Source organism: Anabrus simplex, chromosome 1, assembly GCF_040414725.1.
Source record: "Anabrus simplex isolate iqAnaSimp1 chromosome 1, ASM4041472v1, whole genome shotgun sequence".
Lineage (NCBI taxonomy): Eukaryota > Metazoa > Arthropoda > Insecta > Orthoptera > Tettigoniidae > Anabrus > Anabrus simplex.
Window position 1 is genome coordinate 947022161 of NC_090265.1, and position 19231 is coordinate 947041391.

The 19231-nt window shown below is 40.1% G+C and overlaps 1 protein-coding gene across 13 annotated transcripts in view; it reads right to left on the reverse strand.

The window, feature by feature from the left end:
* The window catches only part of LOC136857785 (mitochondrial protein C2orf69 homolog), a 256190-nt gene that overhangs the window by 73793 nt on the left and 163166 nt on the right, over positions 1-19231 (reverse strand). For all 13 annotated transcript variants that reach the window (XM_067136708.2, XM_067136705.2, XM_067136699.2 and 10 more), the window contains one exon: positions 18107-18234. In XM_067136708.2, coding sequence (XP_066992809.1) covers positions 18107-18234 — 128 coding nt within the window. The remainder of the gene's footprint in view (positions 1-18106; positions 18235-19231) is intronic.

Here is a 19231-nt window from a genome sequence, read left to right on the forward strand (position 1 = left end):
CCGGTGGTAGTTGAAGGTGCTCAAATACGTCAGCCTCGTGTCGGTAGATTTACTGGCACGTAAAAGAAATCCTGCAGGACTAAATTCCTGCACATCGGCGTCTCCGAAAATCGTAGAAGTAGTTAGCGGGGCGTGAAGCCAATAACATTAATTGCATTTGGCTTTTAACAAGCTGAGCATATCAGGAAAGAAAAGTGTCCTGGTGACATTTTAGTCGCTCAATACAGGAATGTCTTTGGGGGCTGTGACTTTTACTTTTCTTTCTTTTTTTTTTCTTGCTGTTTGCTTTACGTCACACCGTCACATATAGGTCTTATGGCGACGATGGGACAGGAAAGGCCTAGGAATGGGAACGAAGCGGCCGTGGCCTTATTTACAGCCTCAGCATTTGCCTGGTGTGAAAATAGGAAACCACGGAAAACCATCCTCAGGGCTGCCGGCAGTGGGGTTCAAAACCCACTATCTCCCGGATGCGAGCTCACAGCTGCGCGCTCCTAACAGCACGGCCAACTCGCGGTTTATTGACTTGGCTTGTATAACCTAAAACTTAGGCTAAGTTGGATAATATTTTAAACACCTACATCACTATTTTCACCTGTGTGCAATTATGTTATTTATTTCATTAATATTATGATAATTATTATAATTGAGCATTGTTAACTTATAAGACTCCAACAGACAAGCATTGGTTTTGTGTAGAGTTATACATTTGTTAAATTCGCGTTGTTTCCTTTCATGATGTACACGCCTATTCTTTGTTACATTATAGAGTATTTAGATATAGCCTAAATTTCTTTACCAATTAAGCTCTTCAATAAAGACATACCGTACATAACTGTCGCATGTCAAGATATATTGGTAGAATTAGAGCTGTCAAAATGGTTCATAACCCCTTTGATTTATTATCTTGACATGGATCACCCAAAACATAGATTAGGTTTGGAGAATACTTTAATAATCACTGTTTATTACTTTCATATTACAAGATGTAATTGAAGCATTTAAATAAAGCATCATACGTTAAAATTTAAAGTTTTACCACTAGAACAGCTGACGTGGAAAAGTGATTTGAAAATTCAAACAAATTCATCTTACGTTAAAATCTTCAAAAAAATAAACTGTGAACTTTTCCGATATATCACCAGCATTTATCCGGCTCGCCAAAATCCATTTCTCCCTAGTTTTTACGTCTTTGGAACATTTATAAACAATTTGTTTGGTATGGTATGCGATGTGCTATTGCACATCGGAACTCTACACCATTTATAAGTTTTCTACCTCACTGTCTGCGCAGGATTCATTTTAAGTCTAAAATATACCACTCAGATTATTATCCAATGTATAGACCTCGAATTTAACCATACTAGACACTAACGTAAAGTAGAAATACGCGAAGTGTATCCTGCTTCTCACAGCACACTATGTGTTATTTCGTCTGCTAATTCAGTCAACCTGTACGATGACGTCAGACCAATGAGATCGCGTACTTGCATGACGTGACATTTTCGTAGATTTTTATCATGTTTGGAGTTATTATTTGTACATTATGATCACATTTTTGAATTCTGCATGAAATATTGAATCAGATTAGCATATTTTTAATTAAAACCCCGGATCATGCATGTTCCCTATTATAGCTTCTTTCCTTAAAAAATAAAAATAAATAAAAAAGAGGATTTTTTCCCCAGAATGTTCCTGTTGCACTAGTTGTTAAGCTAATAAAGGCAAAAGGAATAAATTACAGTATTATGTTTGTTATTAGTAATATTTAAAAAAATTTAAAAGGAATAGACTTTTTCATGTGTTGAGTCAAGGAATTTCTGAAAGTTATCAACCATTTTAAAAATGGATCCTACAAATATGAACAACATATAATGCAGTAGCAAGTGAATTTTAGGGAATATCTGATTGTTACTTGCCCAAGTCAAGGCTTGGAAGTGGAGGCCTCGCCCACACATGCTAGAGAGGCATCCATGGTTCCTCCACATGGGTGATACGGTGGTTCAGGTGAAGTGGGGCTGGTGATGGATGTGAAGGCACACTGCGGGGTGTTTGAACTAACACATCACTCTACGTAGTTGGGAAAGACGCGATCCCAACTTACGGGGAAAGTCACGGCTGTGAACTCAAGTCATGATAATGCCAAGAGGAGACCACGTAAGTAGGCCTACTAAAGGGGGAACAAACCTGGCTAGGTTCGGGCCAGGGGCGAACGGCTGGATAGACAACTGAGGGGTGTGGTCTCTGCTACAGAGAGCCTGAGTTGCGGGAGGACAATGTCCGGCTGTATACCTCACCACAGATGGTGAGAACGATGCTCAGGACCCTAGAAGGGGCAAAAACCCTATGATTGACTGAAATATAGATGCTTATAAAGAACCAATTTCAAAAACTTTGACATCAAGGGAAGCCATGGAAGCTCCGGTCGAGCAGATCCAGGAGCAAACCCAAGATGAAAAAATGGAGACAGAAGTCCAAATTGGACAGGCTGTCACCGACTCAAAACAAGAAACGGCAACAGAAGCTCCAGTAGAGCAGACTGCTACCATAAGCAAACCAGGAACGTCCGTAGAGACAGAACTGAAGATTTCTGCATCAAAAATAAACAGATTACATATCGACAGACCACCTCGCAACAGTGCATATTACAAGGAAAGGACGAGAGCGAGGAAGGAAGCCAAAATAGCAGCTGGAACTTGGACGGGGAAGCCAAGGAACAGGGATCGGCAAGAGGCTATCCCTCCGACAACGCCCAAAAGGCCAAGGTCGGGGGATAGTACGCCATCAAGTTCAGCTACAAAACTGCCTGCCAAGAAACTGAAAGAAGAGATGGTCATGTCCTTTTTGGAAAGACTAACTTCAATCAAGGTAGCAATAATACCCAAAACCTTTCCAGATGGGAAACTGAAGGAGGAAGACGTGAAGGAACTTTTATCTGCTCTGATAGCGCAAATGAAACTGCTGTAGGACGGATGCCTTCCAGGTTTCCTCGAGTCTCCAAGGCTGGGAAGTGGAGCAATGGTACTGATCTGTGCAAATCTAGAAACTAAAAGCTGGCTGGAACAAACAGTGGCCAATTGCAACCCTTGAAAAGGGGAGAATTTGGAGGTGGCAGAAGCCAAGAAGGTGCTGAATACTACACAGGTCATCATCAAGTTTCACCCTCCATTTGACAAGATGAAGGTTGATGATGTGCTTGTCAGGATACATCACAATGACACCAAGCTTCCGACGAAAGAGTGGAGAGTGCTGAATGCAACAACTACTAGTGACACAGGAAGGACAATTGTTTTGGCCCTTAATGAAAGAGATTTTGAATACCTCACGAAGAAAGGCCTTAAGGCCAAGCTTGGACTTGGGCAGATCAAATTTCAAGTAATTAAGGGAAAAACAAAACCTAGCATTGGCAAGGATGGTACTGACAGTTCTGCAGGCCAACCTACAACATAAAAAATCAGCTGTGGCCAATTTCGTCAAGGACTAAGTGGCGGCCAAGATAAAACATGGAAATTGGGAAGGTCCCAGAGAAATAACCATAGGCCCTGCATACCTCCCATATGACTCAACTAATCTGCCCCCATCAGAAGAATTTGAGAACCTAATTTGCAACGCAAAGAGGAAAGGTGAACACCGTAAATTCACACAACACGGCATGGGGCAGCACGAACTGCAATGCAAGAGGCGAGTCTTTACTAGAGTTTATTACTGGAACTGATTTGACTATACTACCTAGGAAACAAGCCTACATTTATAAATAAAAATCGTAGGGAGGTAAGAGACATTCCACTAAGCACTACACATGTTGCAAACTTTATTAAAGACTGGAAGGTGCTGGAGGAACCATCATTGGCAGACCACCAGCACATCCAATTTGCAATAGATGTGAGACAATGTGGGAATGAGATGTACAGATACTCAAAAAGAATTAACTGGGATAGATACAGAGAAGTTCTAGGGAAGGCTGTACAAAAAATTCCAACTAACGTGAGAGGACAGAAAGAATTGGATGAGGCAGTGGAACTATTAGGAGAGGCCATTATAGACTCATTCCATGACAACTGTCCTCTCAAAGAAAATAAAAACACTAAAAAAGTACGGTGGTGGAACAACAAACTAACCCAAATGAAAAAAGAGGTTAGGATGTTGTATAGAATATCATCTAGAAATGGTATGTGGGACGTTTATCATAGGAAACTCACCGAGTATAAGCTAGAGGTACGGTAAGAAAAAAGAAAATCTTGGAGACTGTTCTGTGAGAAAGTGGAATCACACACTGCAATAGTAATTCTCCAGAAACTTCTTAAACCAACCTAATATAAATCAGGTGGGGACACTGGAGAAACCAGATGGGTCGTTTACTCAGGCGGGGAAGGACACCCTGGAGATGCTAATGGTGTGTCACTTTCCTGAGGCTGAGGAGATGACGGAAGAAGAAACGGTTGGAACAGAGACCAGAGCTCGAAGAACAGACTGGAACTGTACCAACAGAATAATAAAACACAAGCATGTAAAATGGACAATCAACACATTTCACCCTACAAACGCTCTGAGCCAGATGACATACTTCTGATACTCCTACAGGAAGGACGGGAGATACTCGTCAATGCCCTGATGGACCTCTTTAGAGCTAGTCTAGCTTTAGGCTATGTGCCGAAATCATGGTCTGAAGCTAAAGCAGTATTCATACCTAAGCCTGGAAGGGCAAACTATGCCCAAGCAAAAGCATACAGACCATTATGTTTAACCTCCTTCAAGCTGAAAGCAATGGAGAAAATTCTGGATAAATATATCAGAAGTACGGTGCAACTGAACTCAACGTTACATGAAAATCAGTTTGCATATAGACCTGGCAGATCCACTGAAGCAGCACTCCACCAGTTGGTTTGTAAACTAGAGGAAAGCCTAGAATATAAAGAAATTGCACTGGCGGCATTTCTAGATATAGAAGTAGCCTTCAGCAATACAACCTATCACTCTATGATCAAAACATTGGAAAAGAGCAAGGTGAGTAAAACCGTCGTCAAATGGATTAAATCCATGTTAGACGGAAGGTAAAAGCAACCCTATTTGAAGAAACGCTGATGGTTAGGGCCACCCGAGGCTGTGCTCAGGGAGGAGTTCTTTCGCCTCTGCTGTGGAACCTTGTGGTGACCAAAATCATAGCTATGCTCAACGAACAAGGTTTCTATACATCAGGATACGCAGATGACCTAGCGATTGTGGTACAAGGTAAGGTGACGAGTAGGGAGCGGATTTTTATGTAATTACATTTTTTTTGCGTAAGTTTTAACGCAAGTTACGAAGTTCATTATTCCTATTGTGCATCCCCAAGTGTAAAAACTGAATCTTATTTCACATAACACATATTTTCACATTTTTAAAATGTAAATACATATTTTAAGAAAATATATAATAAGCACATAAATCAGCAATATTTGTTGATCAATAAAATTTAAAATGCTTCTGTGTTATAAAACAATGCTCATATTTTCATTTTACGATTATGGTATTGTTTTCAACATTGTGTTTAATATAATGTATCTGAATATTTCGGCTATGTATGGACTTCCCTCCATAAGTTCTAAAACTTGCTGGTCACTGGCTACGTCGTTACATTTAGACAGCGATTTGATTTGCTACACAAGATGTTTTCTTGCATGATGTCATTCCAACTCTTTATGAGTCAGCCCTCTCGGGTTTTGTTTATAGAATATCAGCGAAAGGCAATCACGGAGAGATAAGGTGACGTAATTCCGTTACGACATGGAGACTCGGAAGAATATTGCCCCACCATTAGGTAGTGGAATTTCATCACTCCTAAGAGTAAGGTTAGCTGTTCGGGTCCATATATCATTCCCGTAGTCGTGCGATTTTGTATGGATTTATAAGAAATATTTCCTTCAGTGTCCGCTGCTATTCTTTTTATTGAAACAGTGATTCACCGTAAATGCGTGTGTCGTAACCTGCAAAATAATGCCAAAAGAGAAGTCGAGTACAAGGTCGCGTCTTCAACAATACATAGTGGAATTTAAAAGCATTTTCACTACCGATGGAAAAGTATTATTTTGCCAACCATGTGGTAAAACAGTACGTGCAGATCAACGTTCTCAAGTAACCCATCATTTGTCTGGAAATAAGCATACTGCGGCTGCTTCGCGTGTGCGTTCGCGTCAATTACTAATAGCTGAACCAGCTACTTCAAATGCAGGCCCATCTAAATATTCCCAGTATTATTTAGATGTGTGCAGAGCATTTGTTTGCGCCGACATTCCTCTTGGTAAAATAAATAATCTGGGACTGAGAAATTTCCTAACAAAGTACATTAATTTTGAGCCTCCAGACTAATCCACATTAAAGAAAAACTATCTCCCAAAATGTTACGAAGAAACTTTACAGAGAATTCGGGCAGTCTGTGATAGCGAAAAACTGTGGGTGAGCATTGACAAAACCACTGATTCAAGTGGCAGAAAAGTAGGAAATGTTGTAGTTGGTGTGTTGAAGAATGACAAACCTGCTTGCGAACATTCTTATTTGCTAGCGTGTAAAGAAATGCTTGCTGCAAACCATGTCACTGTAGCTAGGTTATTCAATGAAGCCATGCACTTACTTTGGCCAAGAGGTATAAAATATGACCGTGTATTGCTTTTCCTTACCGACAGTGCAGCTTACATGAAAAAGGCAGCCGAAGGCCTTTCTGTGAGCTTTCCAAAAATGATACACGTAACTTGAGTTGTTCATGCTCTACACAGGTTATGTGAAACTGTGCGGGCTCAGTATCCTCAAGTGGATAAATTAGTGTCTAATGGCAAAAAGTCTTCGTAAAAGCACCCTCAAGAATTGATCTCTTTAAAGAGAAAAACCCGAATCTTGCGCTTCCTCATCTGCCTATTGTTACACGGTGGGGTACCTGGCTTAGCGCTGTGGTATACTACGCAGACAATTTCGAAAGTTTTGCATCCGTTGTGAACGTGCTAGATAAAAACGACGCATCGTCAATTGTGATTCTTCAAGAGATACTAAAAGACAGCTCTTTGAAAAATGATTTGGCTTTTATATCTGCCAATCTAAGCTTCTTGTGTAAAACTATAGAAATACTTGAAAAATCCACTAACCTGTTGTCCGAAACAGTGAAGGAAGTGCGTGCTGTTGAAAATAAATTAGATTCGCTCCCGGCTTCACAGGTACAGGGACTGTTAAAGGTCAAATATCAAAATGTGTTCAGGAAAAACAGAGGATTTCAAACAATGTGCCAAATTTCTAATGTATTAGAGGGTGCTCATGTTGGCGAAATTGATGGCGTTATTGTTGGTGACATTCCTCTCTTTAACTATGCTCGTCTGACTTCCTGTGATGTGGAGCGATCGTTTTCGCAGTATAAGGCGTTCTTTAGAGATAATCGGCATGCATTTGTGATGGACAATTTGGAGATAACTTTCTTTGTTCACTGCAATTCTGAGACTACTACTAGCAACTAATATTCCAGCGTGTGACGGGCAAGTACGAACTGGTATTATTTTTTCTAAGATGATAGGTTGCTTTTGCCATATTTAAAAAAAAACATTACCTTTAAAAAATAACCATTCATAATATCTACTCTGGGATATCAAAAATTAATATACCATACAGCACGTTTCCATACACAGACACCATTTTGCCTTAAGGAGCACGTTTGGTAGCACCATATTCTAATACAAAACATTATACATATTTACTTCCTGAGCGCGAGTAGTTGTGTGATATTTAAAGGAAAATAATTTCAATTTTTTATCACATATTTTAAAGTTTTTCAGCGCATAAAAAATAAATATTTTTCACATTTTTAGCACATAAAAATCCGCTCCCTAGTGATGAGTGTTATCCAGGACCTCATGCAAAGATCACTCAACCTTATGGACAACTGGTGTCTGGAAGAGCAACTATCAGTCAACCCGAACAAGATAACTCTGGTCCCTTTTACAAGAAGGAGAAAATTAGAGAGAAAAAGATAACTGAAGCTCTTTGGGCAAGATATATATATATATGGAAGAACAGGCACTGCACCTAGGTGTAGTGTTGGATAAAAATCTAACCTGGAATCCACATATAGAAAGGAACATAACCCAGGGCAAGAACTTGCTGTATGCATGTAAAAGAACTATTGGGAAGACATGGGGCCTAAGATCATCAATGGTAATGTGGATATACACAATGATCATTAGACCGTTGATGGCCTATGCTGCAATCATCTGGTGGTAGAAGGTATGTCAAGGAAAAGTTGGCAGTAGATTGGATAGCCTACAGGGAATGGCATCCATAGCCATAACTGGGGCTATGAGAACTATGCTGACAGAAGCCTTGAATACTTTACTAGTCCTCCTATCACTATGCAATTTCATAAAAGGACAGGCTAGAATGAGTTCATATAGACTGGCACAATCAAGAGTACTGGAATGCACAAAGACCCAATCTAGGACACCGTAAAATTAACAGAGTAATAACAGAGGAAGTTCTACACATGCCTTCTATCATATGATACCAAAGTACAACTTTGAAAAACCGTTTGAGACACAGATAATAAAAAATGAAGACTCGGATATCAAAAAATGGAATACTGAAAAAGAAGATAGAGTGTGGTGGACTGATGGCTCAAAGACTGGGGATGGCACAGGAGGAGGGATCAATGGGGAAAGACCTGAGAGATCAAACCAGATGAGCCCGGACTGACACACTACAGTCTTTCAAGCTTAAATGATAGCTATCACAACATATTTTATTCAAAAATATGAAAATGAACTCTAGGAATAAGAACATTTTCATTTTTATGGGTAGCCAAGCGGCCATTAAGGCACTGGAGGCAGTCTGGATAATATCCAGAATTGTCTGGTATTGCCACTCACTTCTCCTGAAGCTCTCAAAGTACAACACTGTCAAAATAATATGGGTACCAGGGCATGCAGGTATAGAAGGAAATGAAAAGGCAGATAAACTGGCCAGGAAAGGGGCAGAAACACATTTTGTAGGCCCAGAACCTCTATGAGGGATTTCCTATGGACAAGCCCGATACTACAGAAGAAAATGGGTACAAAAGAAACAAATGGAAAACTGGAAAAATACTCTAGGATGCAGACTTGCAAAGGAACTGATAAAAAGGACCAAACAAGAAGCATACTATAGAACTGTTGAAACTCAGCAGAGAAAATATAAGATGGGTAGTAGGACTGTTGACAGGACACTGCCATCTGAAAAAACACCTACATAGAATTGGAGCAATGAAGCACAGGAATCAGTTGAACCCATACTTTTCGAATGTGAGGCGCTGGGTAGAATCAGACTGTCCACTCTAGGACTACCAGGTGAAGAAATAGAAGAAATCCAAGAAGACCCAATAAGAACAACCTGCAGCTTTGTGAAGGGGGCAGGTATATCTAGGTGGTAATGAAGGAAAAATACAGTAGCAAAAGATCTTAGAGGTCAACGCTAATTAGGAACTAATATTTATAGGCTTCATGAAGAAAAGAAGAAGAGGAAGAATGAAAACTTTTGGCACTTCTCCTTTAAGAATTTATCATGGAATTTGTGTCATTTAAAGTTAGTTTGATGATTTTTATTCATTTGGGATGAAGACCGTTCAATCTGAGGATTTTTTAAAATGTGGCTCTATGGATATTATCATATGATTTTTTGAAATCTATGAAAGAGATAAAGAGCTTTTTATTTCTGCACTTGTAGTATTCTATTATGCATGGCAAATATACAAGGTGTCCGGGTTAAAGGTATAATAATATATAATTTAATAACTTGAGAAATAATGGAGATATTTATTGGCGGTTTGTTTCCACAAACTAGGGTAACTCAAAAAGTTTTCTGTGTTCGCTTGTGGTGGCGGTCGTACCACATGCGCGTGCCCGTAACTGCATTGTTCACGAGAAGCACGCCAGTAACCATGTGGACTCCACAGCTGAAGGAGTTCTGTGTGCTTTCGTTTGCGGAGATAAGATCCGTTACACTAGTACAACGTAGATTTTGGCGTGAGTATGGACTGTTACAAACTGATGATGTTCCCACTTATGTAACAATCATGAAATGGGACAGGCACTTTCGAGAATCTGGGACCTTGCTGTTGATGTCGGGCTGCCACGCCAAGCACGCAGTTTCAGAGGCTACTGTTAATTTAATCCGCGAGTACTTCAAGTGGAGCCCTCGTAAGTCAATTCTACAAGCAAGTAGGCAGTTACAGTTACCTCGTTCGACAGTACACGATGTCGTCCACAAAAGGTTGCGCCTAGGGGCGTACAAACTGCAGCTTCGTCAGAAAATCAAATCTCAGGACAGGCCAATACGGAAGACATTTGTGGAGACAAATCTGGCAAAAATTGATGGAAACGAGGCATTCCTCGATTCGGTCTGTTTCTTGGACAAGGCTACATTCCATATTTCCAGCACAGTAAACAAGCGCAATTGCCGTATATGGGGATCTGAACCCCACCCACGTAGTGATAGAGTTGGAACAGGACTCTCCGAAAGTGAATGTGTGGTGTGGATATTTGAAGGACAGGGTTATTGGCCCATTCTTCTTCACGGAGCCTACAGTTAATGGAACACGTTACCTAGACATGTTGGAGCAGTACGTTATACCATGGCTTGTTCGTAACGTGATCCTTCAGCAAGATGGTGCACCATGCCATTATGCGATAGTTGTGAGGGATTTCTTGAATTGTGAGTTCCCAGATCGCTGGATTGCGAGAGGTAGTCCATCAATTGCTTGGCCCCCTACAAGCCCTGACATTACGCCACTTTATTTTTTCCTGTGGAGGTCTGTCAAGAATCAAGTGTACCAGACACCAGTTCGTGATCTACCAGATCTGCGTCATCACATTCGTGCAGCTATCGCAAATGTTACGCCTACAATGCTGCAGAACACTTAAAGAGGAGTGGAATACCGATTAGATGTCTGTCGCGCCACTAATGGTGCGCATATCGTGATTTATTAGGTATGTAAAAAAAAAAAAAAAAACCATTTTGAGTTACCCTACTTGTAGAAACAAACTACAAGTAAATATCTCCACTACTTCTCAAGTTATTAAATTTTATATTATTATACCTTTAACCCAGACACCATGGATTTGATAGCAATGTTACCGTACCTCACATATGTTAGGCAAAGTGTTTATATCTGTCAATTTTCACTTATGTTCATATTTACACAAAAAACAGGCAGTGAGACATGTGGACCTTGCGGAGTGACACAAACACATTTATGTTGGGTTTTTTATGTTTTTGTTCTTTGGAAATAGTTTAGGAATGAAATCTTGGTGCTGACATTATCGGAGATAATTCTAGAACCGTTCACCTTCAGTCTCTGGAGCAGATCGAGCAGGTCACAGAGGTCTGTTCAAGACAACCACCGAATGACACATCCACCTTGTGACAGAAGCCATCAATTTGAATCGCAACAGGTCGTGTGGCATTCGGCCGGTTTTCATACCTCTGCTGGTATTGGGTATTAAAGAGGCAATGATAACTTGCATTGAACAGTATTTCACAAATTTTGGCAACATATATGAGGTGTATTTTTCAGTCTTTTTCGCAAAAGGGGAACTCCCAGCTGCAAGTCTAACTCCACTATGGTGTACAATATCTAATAGCTTCAGCACAGTTCTTGACGCTGAGCCATACACCACACTACCATAGTCAATATGACAGAGAACCACAGCCATGAAAAAACGTAGCAGCACCACACAGTTAGCCCCCCATGAGGTACCACTGAGAAACTTAAGCATGTTAAGTCTCTTCATGCAGGCAACGTTCAACTGATGGATGTGAGGCTGTTATGCAAGTCTCTTATTAGAATGGAGACCCAGGAGGGGTCTAACACTAGCAGGACACTATTGCAGCAGAGCTCTGGTTCAGAATGCATAAATCAACATCAATGGAAGTATATAACTGAGGTTTTCGCAGCTGAAAATAGAAAATCGTGTTGTATTGCCCATCTGTCAACTCAGTCAATAGTGTGCTGTCCCTCAGCAACTGCCATTCTTCCAGAGAGAAAATGTAGAGCTAAATATATATATAAAATAAGAGTTTTGTCTGTACATTGCTCAGAATTTTAAAAGAATGGTATTTCTGTATCGGTCATGTCCACAGTAACAAGGAAATGCACTTTATACTTTACCGTAATTTCTGTCTGTCTGTCTGTCTGTCTGTCTGTCTGTCTGTATGTATGTATGTATGTACACGTATCACTAGAAAACGGCTGAAGAGAATTTAATGAAAATCGGTATGAAAAGTCAGGGAATATGTTGCTACAATCTAAGCCATAAATCATTTTATTCACGTTGACAGAAATGGTAGTTCAGGGGAAGCCCTAAAATTTAATTTTCAAATATTTATGTTATTAGTAATGCGATCTTAATAAAAATTGGTATGCAAAGTCAGGAAGTAAGTTCCTACAATCTAGGCTATAAATAATTTTATTCACGCTGAGTAAAACAGTAGTTTAGGGGAAGGCCTAAAATTTAATTCTTAAATATTTACGTCATTAGTGGTCGCATCTCATTGAAAACTGGTATACGAAGTCTGAGAATGAGCCACTACAACCTAGGCTATAAATCATTTTATTCACGCTGAATGAAATGGTAATTTAGGGGAAGGCCTGAAATTTAATTCTCAAAAATTTATATTATTAGTGGTCGTATCGATAAATACTACATAACCAAAGTTATATAGAATGAAATTCCTGACCATTTATGTCTTACACATTTTTACCGTACCGGCTATGATAACACAGATTTTAATTAATTTTTATTTTTGTTGCTAAGTCCATATTGACGCCGAGCCACGAGAAAATGGGTTAACAGAATTTAATGAAAATCGGTATATAGAGTCGGGGAATAATAAACTACAGTCGAAGCTATAAACAATTTTATTCACCCTGGATGAAATCGTAGGTTATGGGAAGGCGCCTAAAATTTAATTTTTAAATACCTATATTTTTGGTCCTATCAAAAAGTACTACATAACAAACGTTACAGGGAATACAATTTCTGATCATTTATGTTTTATTCAGTTTTACCATACTGACTATGATGAGTGGTATTTCAGAGCCAGAAGAAAACTAAATGTGAAGGCCTACAATATCAAAAGCGCATAACATTGATCAACAATAACATTACATTGACCATTGTTTGTTGTGATGTTCTTTGGCTATGGTGCCCTCAACTCCGATAGATGGGATTACTGCTGTGTACTGAGCATAATAGCCTGACTGAATATTGGCGGGACATAGCCGGGGAGTTAGAAAACTTTCTTCTTTAGCATGCCATTCCTCTGGTTCATACATTTTCTGATACAGCTGGTATGTAACGTACGGGTTCTTCATAGTATTCCAGTAATTCGATCCCTACTCTGATGCGCTGTTTTGAATGAGCAGTGTGCATACTTAACCACAATTTACTAAATAACTCAAAATTTAATCCTGAAAAGAGCCATCGTTTCTTAAGAAAAGCTTCTTCCTCTTCACTTTTATTAAATTCTACATGAATTTTATTCCGAATTATCAGTGAAGAAGGGTGTTTCTCCTCTGGTTTGGAGGAAGAATTTGCCTCCAAGTCAGATTTTTTCGCCGCCAGTGTAGTGAATTGATATTTACCGACTCATCAGGTACTCCTAGGAAACAAATGAGTAAAAGGGCATAGTTTTGCCCTGGGAGTCTCCACTATTCCACCCTCTGCCCGCCAAAAAAAGACGAAGAGTGATAACGAATCACAGCTGTCTGAGGCTTGGTCATTCCAGCTCGGGAACTTTGTACTGTTAGATTGGCAGCGTAGTCCTGTTTGTTAAAAGGGAGACAATGTGTGGTGTTTCATTTGATCGAGTATTTCATATGAAAACATTGCTTTTAATCGCGCCATTCCCACTGATGTCATTGTAATGTATCTTCATTTCAGTTGGGAAAACCACTAAGACAAAATTTCTGAGGATGTAGAAAGGCAGGTGGAGAGCGAGTGTCTACCATTATAATGACAACTCCCCAACCTGATTGTGACTGATGGTATGCAAGCGGGTCTACCATTACAGTGAAAATTCCCTAACTCACTCTTCATATGAGAAAAGACGTCTGGTGACTTCCCCGTCGCGTTTCTAGGGTAATGTTAAGAGCTATGCAATTTAATACAATCTTGCTCACAACGTGTACTTTAGAATTCCGTATACAATGTAGAATTCCGTAGCGAAGCACGGGTACATCAACTAGTAGTCTATATACAACAATGGAATGACTGGGAGCCCAGCAACAGCACCTATGTCATTGATGGTGATTGAAAACAGTGCGACACTCCATACAGATTCCAGTGGTACTCCATTTTTTTGGACATAATACCAAGAATATGCATTCTCTACTTGCACTCGAAACAGCCAGAGGGATATGGAATTCTCAATAAACGTTGACAGATTTCCCTGAAAAACCCAATAGTATAGGTTGGAGGTAATCCCATACCACTATGTAGTCATAAGCCTTTTTCCAGGTCAAAACACACAGAGATTAAGTGCTCCTTTGAAAGAAAGGCCTCTGAAAGTTGATGTCCACTTTAACCAGATGATCAGTGGAAGACTGATGAGAGTGAAACCCACACTAGTGGATAGTCAGGAGGTCTCTTCTCTCTTCCAAGGTCACAGAAGTCATCAGGTCAGCATTTTCAAATAGCTTACAGAAGCCATTTGTTAAGTATATTGGCCAGTAACTACCCAGAAGCTTTGGTAATTTACTTGGCTTGGAAAATGGTATTTCAACTCCCTCATGCCAGTGAGATGATAACACTTCCTCACTCCACATTCTGTTGAACAGAGTGAGGACATCACTGAGACATCGATCACTCAAATGCTTTAACATTTTGTTACGGATTTTGTCTTGCTCAGGAGCTGTGTCCCTGCACAGCATGAGTGCATTTCCCAATTCCCTATCTGTGAAAGGCACATTATAAGAATACGAAACTATGGAGATGAAAGAGGTTGAGAGTCTCTGCATTGTGCTTAATAAGCATAAAAGCAGGGTCATATTTCCCAGAGCTGGACATAACTGCAAAATGTGATGCAATGTGATCTGCAATGATGGAAGGAATCATAACTATATCTCCATTAATGGAGATTCCAGGTAATGTAGGCGAGTTAACACCGGCAATACAGCAGAGTTTTGTCCACACTTGTGATGATGGTGTTCATGCTGTCAATGGAAGAGACATACCTTTCCCAAGTAGTTTTTTTAGTATCTTTTTTACGTCGCACCACCACAGACAGGTCTTATGGCAATGATGGGATAGGAAAGATAGCAAAGGGCTAAGAGTGGGAAGGAAGTGATAGTGGTATGAATTAAGGTACAGCCCCAGCACTTGCCTGGTGTGAAAATGGGAAACCACGGAAAACTATCTTCAGGGCTGCTGACAGTGGGGTTCGAACCCACTATCTTGCGAATGCAAACTGATAGCTGTGTGACCAAAACCGCGTAGTCACTTGCTCAGTTTTCCCACGCAGCTTTCTCATTCTCTCGAATCAAGAAACGGGTTTTAGCGCTTAAATGCTATATGACTGGTCATCGTAAGATTCAGATAATAATGCTCAAAGGCCTGTCAAAGATCACGCAAGGCTGCTGCAATTTCGTTGGTCCACTGTGGGACCTGTTTCCGGCAAGGGATACTGGAGGATGATGGTATTGTTTCCTCTGCAGCAGTCAGAATTCCAGTTGTAATGGAACACACATAGTTGTTAACAGATCCCAGCACCTCATTGCCATCACTGTGCGTTTTGTAAATTCTGGTCAATTTACCTGGTGAAGTAGCCAGCTTTTCGGCAGTTTGGATTATCTTTGATGCAAGAGTGTCGGAAGTATCAGGAAATAGTCATTATCACATAGGTCATTATGTACTTGCCACCGTAATGGGAACTAGTGTTCCCCTGCACAATGTGACGTCCAGGTGGGAGAATGTGCCTTGTGCACTACTGAAGTGGGTAGGTTTCCCTGCATTGAGCGCACAAGATTGAACTGGTTGATTAATCGCTCAAGAATCCTCCCCTTAGCGCAGGCAGATGGATAGCCCCACAGGTTGTTACAGGTGTTCACATCACCCAGCAAGAGGAAAAAAGGTGGTAATTACGCAACCAAATCTTGTAATTCAGGCACATGAAGATCACAGTCTGGTGAAAAGTACACATTGCACACCATTGTAATTAATGGCAGAGTGCAAACTGCATACAACTGCATAAGTGGCATTTCTTCAATCAAGTTATCTGTCCAGTCATCAATATTTCTTGCGGTCTTGGTGATAAGATAGTCTTTCTTTATCACATTACAAGGTGATAATGTAGTCAAGGATATACCAGTGTTTAGAGCATGGGTGAATCCACAGGGTCTTAAAACAGTTACATAGTCAAAACTGAGCACTGGTGTTTACAGTTCATGCTCAGCACACAGGCCAAGAAAGCAATAAACCTTTGGTGTTGCATTTTCTAATACAATAGCACATCACATTTTTTCACAGCTGATTTGTCATTCCCAACTCTAGCACTGACATTGTCAAGTAATAACAATTTATCTTAAGTGATACTTTGTTGATGAGTATGCTCGGTTGGTGACAGAACTTATCCTAAACATCTTCATCAGCATGAAGAGATGAGAGTGATAAAAATATCCCCTGTTCCCTGTGAGCTTAAAGAGCATTTACCACTTGTGTCTTTACAGCAAACCCAACACCATGCATACTACTCACCTTCTTCCCTTCCAAAAGATGGTATAGCTTAGTTTTCTGACCGCAGGTGGAGTATCCCGTTGGGTGCAGTCGCCTAGCCAGGCAAAACATGTGATTACCAGTGTTTTAGCCCATATTTTCTAGCGGTACTCTTAAATAGGCTGGCCCACATACAGACGCGGGACAGAATTCCTGAGTAGTCAGAGGTCTCAGAAAGACTGCCAGCACACATCTGTCGCCAACGTGCATGTCCGGACTAGAAGCTCCTAGTTTCATGCGAAACCTGCTCTTCTGTCCTTATCCCACCACCATTCGACTTCAATAAATGAGGGAAGATAAGCAGGAAAAAGTGCCGATGGCGTTAATTTGTTGAAGGTGGATCCCAACTCACCGGGGAGAGACCCACAAAACTCTAATCTCAGAGCCCAATCCTACAGCAGACACGAAATGAGGCATGCAGTGTTAAACATTGGGACTGCAATGGACTGCCACAGACTCAAAATATAGTTGAGATGCACCTTCACAGCCGATCCGTCTGGCATGACCTCCTCCACCTCCATGATCATTGGAACTGACTAGTGAACATTCCTCCTTCACCTGTTTACCCGACCTAAAGGGGATGCCCGATGACGTAGGCTCATTGGGGAGTCTGGTTATTTACTACCGCCCAACAATCAGCAATGATTTCTTTAGCAGTACAGTCTACTCCATTACCATAGCAGGAAAAAAAAACAGACAGTATATTAATTTAATCCCTAAACCATAAAGAAAACCTGAATGGTATTCTTGTGAGGTACTGTACACTTACTATTTAAGGTTTCAAAATAGTGGAAATGACACAGATGTTGAAGTATTATTAGAAGAGGAATTACTACAAATATTTCAGTTCTATAAATTAGAACACAAACTTTATTGTGAAATGCTTATTAGGTTTCTTTAGGAATAAGTTACAGTAATATTAAATAATATATCTTTGTTTATATCTTAACTTACAGTTTATATGGAATGAAAGGGACACAGAATCAAAAATTGCACAACAGTAAATAAGAAATACCTCAAGTACATGGATAATATTATTATTTTATGCAGTCAACGTAAATGCAACAATAGTTATTTCACTGTGTAGTAGTGATTATCTACACTAGTATAAACATGAAACCTGGAACCAGTCTAACTTGCACAAGATGGCAGCTTCTCATCTATCATTTCATCAGATTCTGTCCACAGAATTTTACAAACCAATACGAAAAAATTATCTTCAATAAGATTTACATGTATTTTGAGTTTGAGCACAGGAAAACTGTTAATAGAAATGAAACCATGAAATTTATCACGAGAAAACATATCCTACATTATTACACATACTGAGTCATAAAAATAACCTGGCTTACCTGGATGGTCTAACCACTACAATATGGCTGTCTGGGAAGTACGAATGAAGAAGTAAGGCAGTATTTTCCAGGTTCCACTTCAGATAATTCTTATTGTCTCGGTGAGTTTCCATATTCTCTGGGAAATCCTAAAAATACACATCAAAATGTTAAGCACTGACTGAGAGAGAGAGACAGTAAGGAGGTTGGGTTAAGTTTTACCACAGAAGGCAATAACTGTTCTCACCTTCCACTTTCATCCCAGAGAGAGAGAAAAAGGGAAAAAGAGAAAGAGAGAGAATCCATCCACCCCTTGTGTCATTTCTCTACAGGGTGGGGGTATGAAATGAGACGAATCTTCGTAGTGAGCTTTTATGACCAGATGCCCTTCCTTACGTCAACCTCATCAGACGAGTTAATGAGATGAAACTATAAAATATAAAGTTGGATGTTGAACTGCATAATTGTCTGCTTATGTTTTCAAATCTTGTAACTTTGCTAGCCCTAGTGAACCTCAATCACTATGCTGTTTTAGGGTTGGACGACACAATATCTGGTTTCTGTTTGGCAACTTGCAACAGGCTAATCAAGTCATATATAGAAAGAAAGGAACATACAATAGGACAACCACAATGACATCTTAATATGGGAAGGGGGAGAAATAGAAAGAAAGAAAGAAAATACAAAAGGACAAAGACAATCTCCACGTCTTCATACACTGGTGTCTTCAAATACACAGTACTGTCGTAAGTTCTGCCAGTACTTTTAATGCATATAACTATTAAATAAAACTATGCAAACCCATTAAATATATTCTGAAAAACCACAAAAAAGGCTACAGAATGAACATACTCTTATTCGAAATGATCACCATGTACAGCAACACAGTGGCGAAGACGGTGAGGCCACTCATCAATAGCTGCACGAATCGTGTCCAGTGGAATGTTTCTCACAGCTGACGTGATTGATTTTTTTAACATCTCAATATTGCAGTGCTGTTTTTGACATGCTATCGCCTCAAGCTTCTGCTACAGAGAATAATCCAATGGATTGAGGTCCGGACTTCACTAGGCCAGCCAGCAGCAGCGATGAACTGATACTGGCTCTTCCCTTACATCGTTAACAAAGCCTAGGATTGAACCCGGC